Source organism: Aspergillus nidulans, chromosome I (assembly GCF_000011425.1).
Source record: "Aspergillus nidulans FGSC A4 chromosome I".
Taxonomy (NCBI): Eukaryota; Fungi; Ascomycota; class Eurotiomycetes; order Eurotiales; family Aspergillaceae; genus Aspergillus; species Aspergillus nidulans.
The window spans coordinates 2,389,109-2,401,359 of NC_066257.1; the positions used below are offsets into that span (position 1 = coordinate 2,389,109).

At 49.3% G+C, this 12,251-nt stretch overlaps 6 protein-coding genes across 6 annotated transcripts, besides 1 other annotated feature; 4 read left to right on the forward strand and 2 right to left on the reverse strand.

Annotated features, from left to right (window-relative positions):
* Positions 1–12,251: part of a sequence feature (contig 1.109 1..233950(1)) that runs on past both edges of the window.
* On the forward strand, positions 1,135–2,580 carry ANIA_06552 (uncharacterized protein). The gene has a single exon (XM_659064.2). The coding sequence runs from the start codon at positions 1,146–1,148 to the stop codon at positions 2,430–2,432; it is 1,287 nt and encodes a 428-aa protein (XP_664156.2). The 5' UTR covers positions 1,135–1,145; the 3' UTR covers positions 2,433–2,580.
* ANIA_06553 (uncharacterized protein) lies at positions 3,064–5,890 on the forward strand (the record flags this gene model as incomplete). The annotated part of the gene is made up of 6 exons (XM_659065.1): positions 3,064–3,900; positions 3,953–4,063; positions 4,192–4,307; positions 4,354–4,799; positions 4,833–4,990; positions 5,153–5,890. 6 exons carry the CDS (start codon positions 3,064–3,066, stop codon positions 5,888–5,890), a joined length of 2,406 nt encoding a protein of 801 aa, XP_664157.1.
* Positions 6,730–7,357, reverse strand: ANIA_06554 (histone H3 family protein; the record flags this gene model as incomplete). The annotated part of the gene is made up of 2 exons (XM_659066.2): positions 6,730–7,076; positions 7,129–7,357. The coding sequence occupies 2 exons, from the start codon at positions 7,355–7,357 to the stop codon at positions 6,730–6,732; spliced, it is 576 nt and encodes a 191-aa protein (XP_664158.2).
* On the forward strand, positions 8,024–9,979 carry ANIA_06555 (putative hydrolase, alpha/beta fold family; the record flags this gene model as incomplete). The annotated part of the gene is made up of 9 exons (XM_659067.1): positions 8,024–8,035; positions 8,205–8,226; positions 8,300–9,018; positions 9,065–9,225; positions 9,283–9,363; positions 9,417–9,540; positions 9,588–9,716; positions 9,762–9,915; positions 9,966–9,979. 9 exons carry the CDS (start codon positions 8,024–8,026, stop codon positions 9,977–9,979), a joined length of 1,416 nt encoding a protein of 471 aa, XP_664159.1.
* On the reverse strand, positions 10,282–10,807 carry loc1 (the record flags this gene model as incomplete). Its single annotated transcript, XM_659068.1, has 2 exons — positions 10,282–10,473; positions 10,526–10,807. 2 exons carry the CDS (start codon positions 10,805–10,807, stop codon positions 10,282–10,284), a joined length of 474 nt encoding a protein of 157 aa, XP_664160.1.
* ANIA_06557 (putative NADH-ubiquinone oxidoreductase B14 subunit) lies at positions 11,081–12,102 on the forward strand. Its single transcript, XM_659069.2, has 4 exons — positions 11,081–11,192; positions 11,294–11,355; positions 11,554–11,700; positions 11,823–12,102. The coding sequence occupies exons 1-4, from the start codon at positions 11,150–11,152 to the stop codon at positions 11,940–11,942; spliced, it is 372 nt and encodes a 123-aa protein (XP_664161.1). The 5' UTR covers positions 11,081–11,149; the 3' UTR covers positions 11,943–12,102.

Consider the following 12,251-nt stretch of genomic DNA (forward strand, 5'->3'; position numbering starts at 1 on the left):
CAGCAACCACGAACCCACCTACTTTCCGGCCCGAGCGGGTAATTCACCTTGCCCTAACCAAGGTCAATGGTATTGCATTCTATCACGTAGAATCTCCAGCGCCAGAGTCTATGGTTCCATTTTCCGGACTTCTGGGCCAGGACCCAGAGAGTAAAACACACGATTAATGCAGCATCTTGCAAGCGATAATAATCTGTTTGTGTGCGCTTCTTAAGGCGCAGACACTTCCAGGCTACCCAACTCCAAGTAGACTTTCCTCTATCACTGTAACGCATCAGCTAGGCAGCCATAAGTCCTGCCGGTATGTTGGTATATGTTATTTTTGGTATATATTTATCACCCTAGATGCTCGAAGAGTTGCTCTAGTACTGCGTCAGCTTGTGGCAAGCGATCACGTGATATCTCTCACCCTTTGGCAGACCCATACCCCGGACTTGTCAGTCATCAATCAGTTTCTCAGGGTCGTGAGATACGTTCGCACCCTCGTTTAGCGTTCATTCGAATTTGCGGCTTCAGACCATCTTTTTTATCTTGTTAGTACCCTCATGGCCATGTGACAGCTCTTTATGCCTCAGGCAGAAAACAGATGTCAGCGGGACGCCGGTCGCCTGACTTGAATTTGTCTCTGGTGCACGCAGTGACGGTCAGGCGATATTTCTTCCTTTGAAATGTGCAGTAGACCGCTTACATCGTAGTGATAGGCGCTTCTCTCTCTGTACTTGTTTAGGTGATAGTACCAATTGAAGCTGTTGTGGGGCTTTCCGCATGCGGCTCGTATGGGACGCCTCAAACTGCGCCAACAGGTCTAACAATCCTGAGCTTTCATCCGAAATTAGAAGGATATCAATTCGAGCCAATTCCAGATACCTCGAGCTCGGAACAGCTGTTAGCACGGCGCATGCGGGGGGCTAAACAAAGAAAGCCATTCCCAGCCTGGACCGCGCTGACCACACTGACCGCGCGCGTGCCGTTTGCAACAAGTGGACAGCCATCTGTGTTCAGTACTTGAGAGTCAAAATGCCCTCCATCTTCTCTTATCATGTCGAACTCCATCACGCGGTGCAAGTGCGCCATTTGCCTTTTAAACACTATGTTCCCTCAGAACATGCACACACCAATTTTTGTCAATAGACGCTCCTATCCTCATGAAACTTTGCCAGGAAGATTCGCCACGCATTTCACACCGGTCTTTGTTTCGGAGTCTTATATCTCGGACCACGACCCAAGCCGATTTTCGCGTACTTCAGAGCTTTATAATGCATAGTGTTCGCCGTGCTGGGATTAAACTAAGGGCCGTCATGACCAAGAATCGCCCATCTCACGCCATAGAAGCGCGTTCTAGGGAGCCCGGTCCACCGAAGCGAAGCTACCTTCTTGAACTTCCCACAGAGTTACTACTGGAAATTATCTCACATTTAACGGTGTTACCGCAGGCCTGTCTTGCGTTGACCTGCAAGAGACTTCTCTCAATATCCGCCACCGTTCTAGAATCTAAATCGCTTCGGTTCAGTCGCGATTTTGCTCCTCTTTTCCACCATTATCGCAATGGACATACCTTTGCTACAACTCGATGGCAGCTGATCAAGTTACTCGAGGATGCCCGTTGGCGAGCCTGTTCAAGATGCCTGAAGCTACACTCGCAATCTGCTTTCCCCCCCCGACAATTGAGGCGCAATGCCGAGACGCGGATGTGCATACTAGGTGATCTTGCCGGTGTGGTTGACCTATGCCCTTGCAAGAAGTTGACTTTCCGCGACAAGCTGGAGCTCATTGAAATCTTGAAGATACGACAGAAGGCTCTGCCACTCCTGACGTCACAATTCGGTGGTGTGGAAGAGCGCTTCTGCTGGCACTCGTGCTCTGTGGAATATGGACCTACTCAAATTCGAGTTGAAATCTACCCTGAGCTGGACGGTGATGACCAGCTGAAAATCAGAACCGAATACCACTTGACAACAGTCGCGGGCCAGCTTGGTGAGGAGAATTATATGACCGCTCGCTTTGGATGTGCACATCGCTCGGTGGATCTATGGCTCTCCGGCGTCTGCCATACCGCGCTTTGCCAGCCGAACGAGAATTACTGCTCTTCATGTCGGCGAATCTCGGTCTGCAGCTCTTGCAACACTCTTCTAAGATGTCCACGAAAACAGCCTCGGATAGATGAAGCAGCCGGCACGGCGACCTACACATTCTGGACCGAGAGGTGCCTTGGACCCCCCTCGCCTATACCGGATGCAATATGGGCTGCGCAGAGAATCCATCCTGCAGAAGCTTTAGTGGATCTGGACAATTGTCGTGAACTGTGTCCATGGAGACGGTTAGAGAGCCATCCTCCTCTTCGCAATGCTCCGTCGCTAGAGATGGACATTCTTGTCCCTGCTTTCCAGGATCAGTCCCTGAATCAGCTATATAGCTCCATTGACACAAACTGAGACTGGTTAATGAGATTAGGGTTCTGCGTGCGGGTTTAGTGCGTGCTTCATAGCGATCGGTGTTGCTTGGGTCCTGGGTTCATAAGCCATTATTTCCTGAGATATCATTTCCATAGACTTGATTTAGCGCAACAATCCTTCCGATCTCCTTATTTCTCCTTATTCTAATAAATACCATGTCCGGTTTTGTGTTCACGACCTCTCTCATCAACAATAACTTTCTCGCTTTGTTCATACCTTCGATAACCGGACACCTGACATGCCGCGGCCGTCGAGACTTCAGTGTGACTGCACCACGAGGACAAGCCAGAACGGAAGTATATATTTTCCGAGGAAGGGAAAGTGCGGCCATTATGTCTAGTTTCTGGCCTCTCATGTCTCCATCATCATTAGAATAATAAGCATCGGTCGATCAGGTATTCGTCATTTGACAGTCCTAGTCCTTGACATATCCGTTGACGCTTTACCGGATTCGTCGATCGCGCCATTTCTCCGATCCGGAACCAGCAAGACAAAGGCTTCGCGACCTGCTGGATGAGGGACGTGTACAGACATCCGCAACGACTCGAGAGCCCAAGGGTATCAAGCAAATTTCGCTGCCTTGAATGAGCGTCATTCCAATTCCGGGGCGATGAGCTACCCTCCATCCCATAACGGCCACTATCATAACCGCCATCCCTCTCAGCAAGCCGCCCAGCCGCCACTCCTGTATAACAACGTGAACTTCAACGCTAATGCCATTGCGTCGGCGTACCAATATGGCAAACCCGCTGTCTACCCCCAGGCTATGATACCGCCCTACCAACCGTATGGTCAGGTACCCAACCAGCAGCCACAGCAACCACAGCAGCCGCAGCAGCCACAACTCCATGTGAATCCCGCGGATATATTCCAACAGCCGATACTTCCTTCGCCGTCTCCAGCCTCCTTTAGTAACCACCCTTTTTCTCAATATGGCGCGCAATCTGCGGTCCCTGTTGCTGGCAACAACCGCTCGCCGTCATTCACTACTCCCGCTGCAGCTCCGCCGGCGCCAGTCCCAGCAGTAACACCAACACCGACCCCACAATATGAGCCTAGTCCTATCAATGCGAGTAATCAAGCTTTCAACAAAATTCCTAAACCGGCCGCGGCCTCGCAAACCCCGTCAGATACCAATTCCGCTGTAGTGGTCCCACCGGTAGTGACTACTCCGCCAGTTCAAGTTCTATTACCGGCCCCGTCGCCAGAGAAGATGCAGCGCCCGCCTTCGAAGAAACAAACACAAAAACAGCCGACCCAACAGCCCGCGCCGAAACCTGCGAAACCTGGAATAGACTATCAGGTCCTTTTACTGGCCATGGCTGACGAGTACCTCAATACTGCTCATAGCCATGGGACGAATGTTGCATTGTTGAGGGACATGGAGCTGGAGGAATACTACAGGTTGGTTGCGACTGGCCTTGGATGTCTGGAAGCAGTTCTGAAGGTTTGCTCGCTCTAGCCCGTGGCACACTGAAAAGGTCTGACGTGATGTGTAGAACTGGAGGTTACAACCTCGTGTCGAAGCCCTGGTGCGACTGAGATATGCGCGCGTGCTCTTTGAGGAAACGGACAACGACTTGGAGGCTGAGACGGCATTGAGCAAGGGAGTACGTCCAACTTCTGACCACGCAATTTTCCATTCACTGACGTGCGTCTCCTAGATTGATTTATGCGAGCGAGTGAGTCAGATACAGGGTTCTTGTATGTTGTTCGACATCATACTTATAATCCTTAGAATCGTATGCTCGATCTGAAGTACAGTATGCAGCATCTGCTAGCGCGTATGTTGTACAAAACAAACCCGAAGGCCGCTCTGAAGGCCGTGGATGGGATGATCCAGGACGTCGAAGCGTAAGTTAGCCCTGGCCACCAATCAAGCGCTGTTTGACAAGTTTAGGTACCGCCACTTTGCATGGGAATACGCCTTCCGTTTTCTTCGAGTGTCGCTCTCCTTGTCATCGCATGGTCACCAAGAGTCTACATCAGCTTTACAACATCTTCATAAGATCTCTATTATGGCAAATCGCAATGGTGACAGAGCCGTTTCTGCCATGTCTGCCATAATCGAAGCCTTGGCACATCTCCAGCAAGGATATAGCTCAGACTCAATTGAACAAGCCCAACGAGCAATAGCAGCCGCACGAAGCCATCAACTTAATGATGAACTACGTCATGTTCCGCAGCTCACAACTCTGGTCCAAATTGTGGATATCTGCTGCAGTCTGCTTGAATATGATGTGAATCAATCCGCCCAGAAACTCAAGGTATTACAAGACCTGATGGATGAGCGACTGAACGATTCAAATTGGCGCATTGATGGCTCATTCTCAATACCTTTGAGTGGTAAGTCAGCGGGACCTTCTTCAATTGACACAGGGGATATCCTTCAAGTACAGAGCGGTACTTTACTACTCAGTTTCAGTTGGCTACCCCAGCATGACCTCTATGCTCTCTGCTACTTTCTTAGTTCCATCACACTGAGTTGTAAGAACTCACATGATGGGCGTAAGGCTGAAAAGTTTCTTCAGGAGGGTGTACGCATGCTAAAGGGTTGGTTGCCCACCTATAATTTAGATAAACACTAACACTCCGCAGGAAATTTTCAACAACCGCAGGAAATCACGGAATCTTTGGCTAGTGCCAATAGACGTGTTGAATGGCGCAGGACGCTATTTTGCAATCTACTTATCCAACAGATATTCTTGGCTTCTAGCCGCACAGACTGGGATTTCGCTAATAGAACCCTGAAGGAGCTCCGGCTAGAGGTCCAATCATTCGGCGACAATCTTCCTCATACAATGCAATGCCTGATGCAGTACGCAGCAGGTACCATTGCACAGGCGACGGGCGATTTAGAGACAGCCTTGGCCGTTTTTCAATCCCCGCTATTCTTATTATCCGGTTTCAACAAAACCGCTCGCAATGACCCTCACCGCGACCTCGCCATCCTGGCAACCATCAACATCGTCCTCATCCTCAGCAACCCAGCCCACCCATCTCATTCTCACCTGCCAAACCTCCTCGCCACACTTGAGTCTTTCTGTCGCGCAAGCCCTAATAAGTACATCCAAGCCGCATATTTCTTGCTCTGCGCGACCACAAACACCGAATCGACCATCCAGACTAAACAAAACCTCCAGCAAGCCCTCCAGGCTGCCACCGCAATCAGTAACAGCCAAATCATATGCATGACCTTAACCTTCATGAGCTGGAAATATTTTCGTGGAGTCGTGGGCGAGCAAGCCGAAAAAAGCGCTCGCGCGGGCCGCGCAATGGCGGGAAAGGCCAGCGACCGTCTTTGGGTTAGTGTTACGGACGATATGCTTGCAGAGACTTTAGAAAGGCAGGGGAAAGGCGAAGAGGCGAAGAGTGTCCGAGAGGAGGGTTACAGGGTCATGACGAACCTGCCACCGGCATTGAGACGGCCTACCTAGTTTATGTTACGTTTCGGCAGGCATTTCCCGTGTAAAGTCTCGATCATTGCACGATCTTGTACAGACATTCGCTTCATTTTGCCTTCTTGCTCGGGCGTATTCTGCTTTAAGAGGGGGTGCAACTATGCATATGATACCATTTCTAAAACTTCATCCGGCGTTTTGTCTACAGGGTCGGTCTTTCTTGGTGCATCAGTTCGGTTGCAATAATGTCGCATGCTGGGTGCAGTTATTTACGGAGTATTCGGGACAAATTGATAGATTGGGCTTCATTATCATTCAATGGAAATATGCATCCAATCACTTTTACGGACTCCAGCCCCTTGGTTTCAGACCGTCCTCGACCGGACATACTCAGTAATAATAAATTTAGCCCCAGGTAACTCGCACCTAAGCTGGATCGAATGACTGCTTCCGAACATGCCATAACGCCGTCTGCCCTAATATAGTGCATAAGTACCCTCGACCATAACATGTTAAACCCAGGCAACCCGCAATTACTCCTTAACACTGTGCGCCCGCAAGTCATGCACCCACAGAAAAAAGAACTGGAGCTCAGCACAAGGCATGATCGTGCTCCCGTTTGGTCTGAAATTGACAAAAACACCAAAAAAGGACAGGTCAAGAAGATTGGAAACATTCCAATAGTTGCTTGTTTTGATATACCGCAATTCTTAGGATGCAGTGCTACCACCAACCCTGCCCTGAGTTCATGCTCTCTCAGTAGGCCACTAGTTAGGCCTTGAGCCATATCCATATACTCGGACTGAAATGGAAGAAGGGATATCGACACAACGGAAAGAAAAAGTGCGAACAAAGAGATTCTTGGCAAGAGAAGTTCAGCCAAGACCACCCCAAGCTCCGCGAATCCTACGCGCAAGCTGGATATCCTTCTGCATTATCGTAACTCGTTTCGCGTGGATGGCGCAAAGATTCGTGTCCTCGAACAAGTGTACCAAAAAGGCTTCAGCGGCTTCCTGGAGCGCCTGGATTGCATGCGACTGCCATCGCAGCTCGGAGCCAACGTCTGCGGGGAGGATGTCGAGAGCAACTTCGCGGACGAGACGTGCAAATGGCAATTTTCGGAGAAGCAGATCGTAGGAGCGTTGGTACTTGCGGATTTCTTTGAGGGCAACGGTACCAGGTTTGTACCGGTGACGACGGCCTTTGGGGGTTGGGTCGCCGGCTGTGTAGTGTTAGTTTGGGCTAATTGAGCAATTGATGTTTCTGTAACTTACGTTGGATGCTGGATTGATCGTCTGATGGTGCCGTCGGTGGTCGCTTACTTCCCTTAGATTTCGACACCGATGCCGATGCCAATGCCTTTGACCCTAATGTTCTGGAGCTCTTAGTTACCTTTGGAGAGGCGCCTGAGGTTGTGGTGGAGGTTGTCTTTGCGGATGTCGCTTTTGAGCTTCCGGTACCTGCGGTAGCTGCCGAGGATGGCTTTCGTCCTTTTGGGGGCATGTTGGCGAAGTATACGTTGTCGCAAAGAGGTGGAGGTCGCTGGGCTCAGTAGTGTTTTTGAAAGATCGCGAGTTAAATCCTTAGATTATTTTTCCAAGTGGAGTAGGACAAGTGAGCTAGGTATGCTGTGAAGGCGGCTGAAGACTGTTTCGTCCGATCTGGGTATCTTGCTGCACTGTAGGCGGTCGCAGGATCGCAAGATACGTAGACGCAGGTTCATAACCGGGGCCAGGACCAGGATTACTCGCGATTGAGCCTCAGGAGAAGCGACAGACGGTTCACAATTAGAGGTGGCTGGGCCCTGTGAATAGCTTCTCGTAGAGTTGACGTACTCGGCTTAGCGTTTCAACCTACTTTCATTAGTCCGACGCGAGCTCGCGTAGCGCGTCGTTATCTATCATGGAAGGCTACCCAGTAATATATAACACTTCAAACATGTCTGGAGCCAATAACAGCTCGCATAGCTCAGTTGGTAGAGCGCGTGACTAGTATAATGTGAATTTCAGAAATCTGAAATTCGTCGTTGAAATCACGAGGTCAGCGGTTCAAGTCCGCTTGTGAGCATTACTTTTTTTATGAAACAATTCATCTGCATAAACTCGGTACATAATATCGTCATTCTATCTATGCATTCTATGCATTCGAAACTCTTATCTGCGTAACTCCATGGATACCTCGGTAAGTCTCACATTCAGTGTCTTGGCAAAAAAGGAATATATCAAGCTTCTGTAGTTCCGCCACCGTCAAACTCTCTTCCAAGTATATTCCGGAAAATCACTTTCCAGGTATCACCTCTCCCCTAATTTTGGGCTTGCACAGTAGCTGATTGATTTTTTTTTTTTGGCAGGTAGCCGGCTTCTTTGTTACAAGTGTGAAGCCTTGCCATGGCTGATACACAGGCTTCCAGTCTTTATAGCTCATTGCCTGTATCAACCCTCGTAGGCCTGGTGATTGCAATGGGACTTCTCTCCTGGGCTCGGCCCAGTGGGCGAGTATCCTTTTTTAGCTCCAAAGAGAACAATCTTTTCCTCAATAGGAGAAATGGGAAAGCCGGTTCCAAGCAGACCACGCTAAAAGAACTCTGCCGCACTGCTACACCAGCAAGATGTGATCTCAACCCTCTCTTGTTCAACGGCCACTTGCAGACCTGCTGGACTACAGTGAAATTTGATGACGTTCCTGTTTACTACAAGCGCCGGATATTCGAGGCCGACAGCGAGGCGTATAAGGGGCATTTCGCCGTTGACTTTGTCGTTGAGCCTTACAAAGCACCCAAATCCGCTGAAGCAACTGATGCGGAGAGAAAGTATACCCTGCCATCAGGTCTCCCAGAACGGACGGCAATGTTCTCCGAGGATGAATTCGCCGCTCTACCTTCAGAAGACTCAAAGCCTATGCTCGTGGTTCTGCATGGTTTAAGCGGTGGTTCCCATGAGCTTTATTTACGCCATGTAGTCCACCCGCTGATTGCGGATCGAGGCTGGGAGGCTTGCGTTATCAACTCTAGAGGTTGTGCCCAGACAAAGATCTCTACGGGGATTCTTTACAACGCTCGCGCTACTTGGGATGTTCGGCAAGTTGTGAAGTGGTTAAGAGCAGCTTTCCCTAACCGACCTCTCTTCGGAATTGGCTTCTCTCTCGGTGCAAACATTCTTACGAACGTAAGTCTTTTGCTTTCACAATTGGAAAACAGGCTAATATATTCAGTATTTGGGCGAGGAAGGAGACGCCTGCCAGCTGAAAGCAGCTGTTCTCTGCGCAAATCCCTGGAATCTTGAAGTCAGTTCGGTGGCCATGCAAAGTAACTTTATGGGCCTCAAAGTCTATAGCAAGGTAATGGGCGCCAACATGAAGAAGCTTTTTGAACAGTACGTGGCTTGCTGATGGATTTTCCAAACCCTTTGGGATTTACTGACATAGTACAGGCATGCCGACGAAGTCGTGAAAAACCCTAGGGTAGATGCAGAAGCAATCAGGAATATCACGTATCTGCACGAATTCGACAGGTATGGACCGGCTTGCCTATCTCTTGCGCTTTTCATGCTAACGTTCAATTTAGGACCCTGCAGTGCGCCCTATGGGGGTATCCTACGGAAGGCGCATACTACCGTGACGCATCCTCTATCGACTCTTTACTCTCTATCCGAATTCCTTTCTTTGTGGTGCAGGCCGAAGATGATCCAGTAAGGTCGAAGACGATGCCAGAATCCCATATACTGACGGGATACAGATCGTTACCGTAAAAGCGGTTCCTTTCCAGGAGATCGCTCAAACACCTTATGGTGTCATGATGACCACCTCATGGGGTGGACACCTCGGTTGGTTTGAGTTTGGCGGCGGGAGATGGTTTGTGAAACCAGTGAGTGCTATCATTCTGTTGCAGCGGTGTATGCTAATTTGACAGGTGACCAAATTCCTGAATATGATGGCTCATGAGATTGATCTCGATACCCCTCCTGTGGTCGAGAAGCCGGAAGCTGTTCCTGGACGTACTTCCAGCCTTCAGAAAGACGCCGCTGTAAAAGAGCCCAAACCGGCAGCTTTCAGCCCTATGCGGCGTAAGCTCAGCCTGCCAATTATTAACTAGGAAACCTGTTATCTCGAATAGAACACTGTGAATAGGCTCGAGTATGATTTGCTGGTTGACGATGACGATATTCATCAGTGCTATTCATGTCATGCTCAAGGATATAGATAGACCCATAGAAACGCCGGAACCCTCTAGATACAGACTCGATCTTGCTATACATAGGATTACTTTTGTAAAAAACCAATCAAGCAAATGCAACGCTCTTCTTCTTGCCGCCTGACTTTGGCTTTGGGCTCTCCGTCTCAGCTTTATTTGACTTTGCGCTCGAAGCACCACCTTTGTGTTTACGGCTTTGACGAATTGATTCTTTGGCGTTCTCCTGTACATTGACACATTAGCAAACATCCACTATATCTTGATTGAGCGTCATCCATACCAACTTGTTCTTCTTCTCCGACTGCCTCGCCTCTGCCTCCTTCCTTTTCGCTTCTCGAATCTCCTCTAGTTGCCGAGCCTTCATAATTTTAGACTCGATCTGGCCCTCCTTCTCCGCATTGACCATGGCAAAAATCGTCATCATCGCCTCCTGTAGAATGGTTAACTTCTAACTCAGGGCTCACGGCCTGGAGATAACGCACCGGATCATCACAGAACGTCTTTCCTTTCTTCTTCCCTTTGGGATTGACTACACCGACAGGCGTAATCATGTTCAGCTTCGGAAGATCTAGCTCTGCCTCTGAGTACTCTCTCTTCTTCGTCTTCTTGAGTTGGCTCTGCTCGGTGCGCGCCTTGGATTTCACCTCCTTTGGCGGTGGTCGCTTGACATTCTTCTTGCTGACTTTTGAGCCGAGGACTTTATTGTTCTTTGATTCGCCTTTGGCCGAGGTCTTGCCCTTTGCGCCTTTTGTTGTTGGCGCCATCTTGAGAAGATTTCAACGGAACGTGGAATTGTATGGATCCACAGGGCCAATCACTTGAGCGCAGACTTATATTAGGACTGTAAACCGGAAAAGTAGTACACAAATAACCAATCGTCAATAATGAAGAAAACTTGGATAGAATTAACTATCGCAACCCCATCCGCAGAAGAAATTTTTCAAAAGGGTAGGCGGTGAGTACTGTCTCCGACCTCTCTCCACATCCGCTAACTACGCCAGGCTCAACAGCAAACCTCGCCCTCTCCAGGATCCCATCCTCCGTTCACGACTCCCATCCCTTCGCAGTGTGCCATTGGCGTATCTAGAAGAAGATTTTTACTCATCATGACTATCAATCCGACCTACCTCGCGCAGCGCACCCGCTCCTGTACGTTACCATCCGAACCCGAAGCAGTCCGACATCTCCTTTGAAATTGGCGCGATGTCAATGGCTGGAACCCTTGAGAGCTGACTCGTCTGCGTATATAGCTGCCAACTGGAGTGATGCAAAGAAACGTGTTCTAAGGTCCTACAGGGACTGGCTCCGAGCTGTTAGTATCCCATTTCCAGTTCGTTGCGGACGCTGCGTATAATTGGTTGTGGTTGTAGTTCAATACGGCGTCATGGCAAGGCGTCGGCATCTATGCTATCAATCCTCATCCACAACCAGCCGCACTGTCACACGAGCTCCAGGTTTCGGTCTCAGTAACATGTGCCGATAGCTAACAGAACCCTCGGTTGCTAATTAGTCCCCCGAGATTCAAACGATGTACTCTCTGAACCTACCGGTCTCCGCCATTCGCACGAAGGTCCGCCAGGAATTTGAGAAGCACCGCTATGTTAGCCAGCTGCAGGTCGTTGACGTGCTGTTGTACCAAAGCCACTCTGAGTTCCAGGTGAGTCATAACACGCCCTGTAAAGATTCTTACATAGGCCATTTTATTCTTCACTTAGAGCTATGCATTCCATGTCTGCTCACATCCTCCATTTACGATGAAAAGCTAACATATTTCGCCAGGAAACCCTCAACTACTGGAAACAGCTCTCCCACGTGATGAAGTACTTCCGGCCAGAGGAAGACCCAGGTGCCCGGCTACCTCCCAACTTTATCTCGGGCTTCTTGGAGGGCCGCAATTGATTGCTTTTATCTCATAAACCATCTTTCCACTGTGTTCTCCCTTTAAACTTAGCATTGAAACTTCGATTGGGCTCTCAACTCGTGTTGCCACGGCTACGCCGCTAGAGGGTGTTATGTATATATTAAGGTTGTCGGAATAAGTAACGTCTTTTTGAGATTTAAACAACACTATGGGGCTTGTAATGGCAGTGATAGACGTGGAAGGTACTCTAACTTGCCCAGGTAGGTACGTATTCATTGCAGTTCAGGGTGCCCTTTTTGGCAAGGTAATCGATGGCTTGAAAACAATTAGTTACCGGCCTTAGTTTA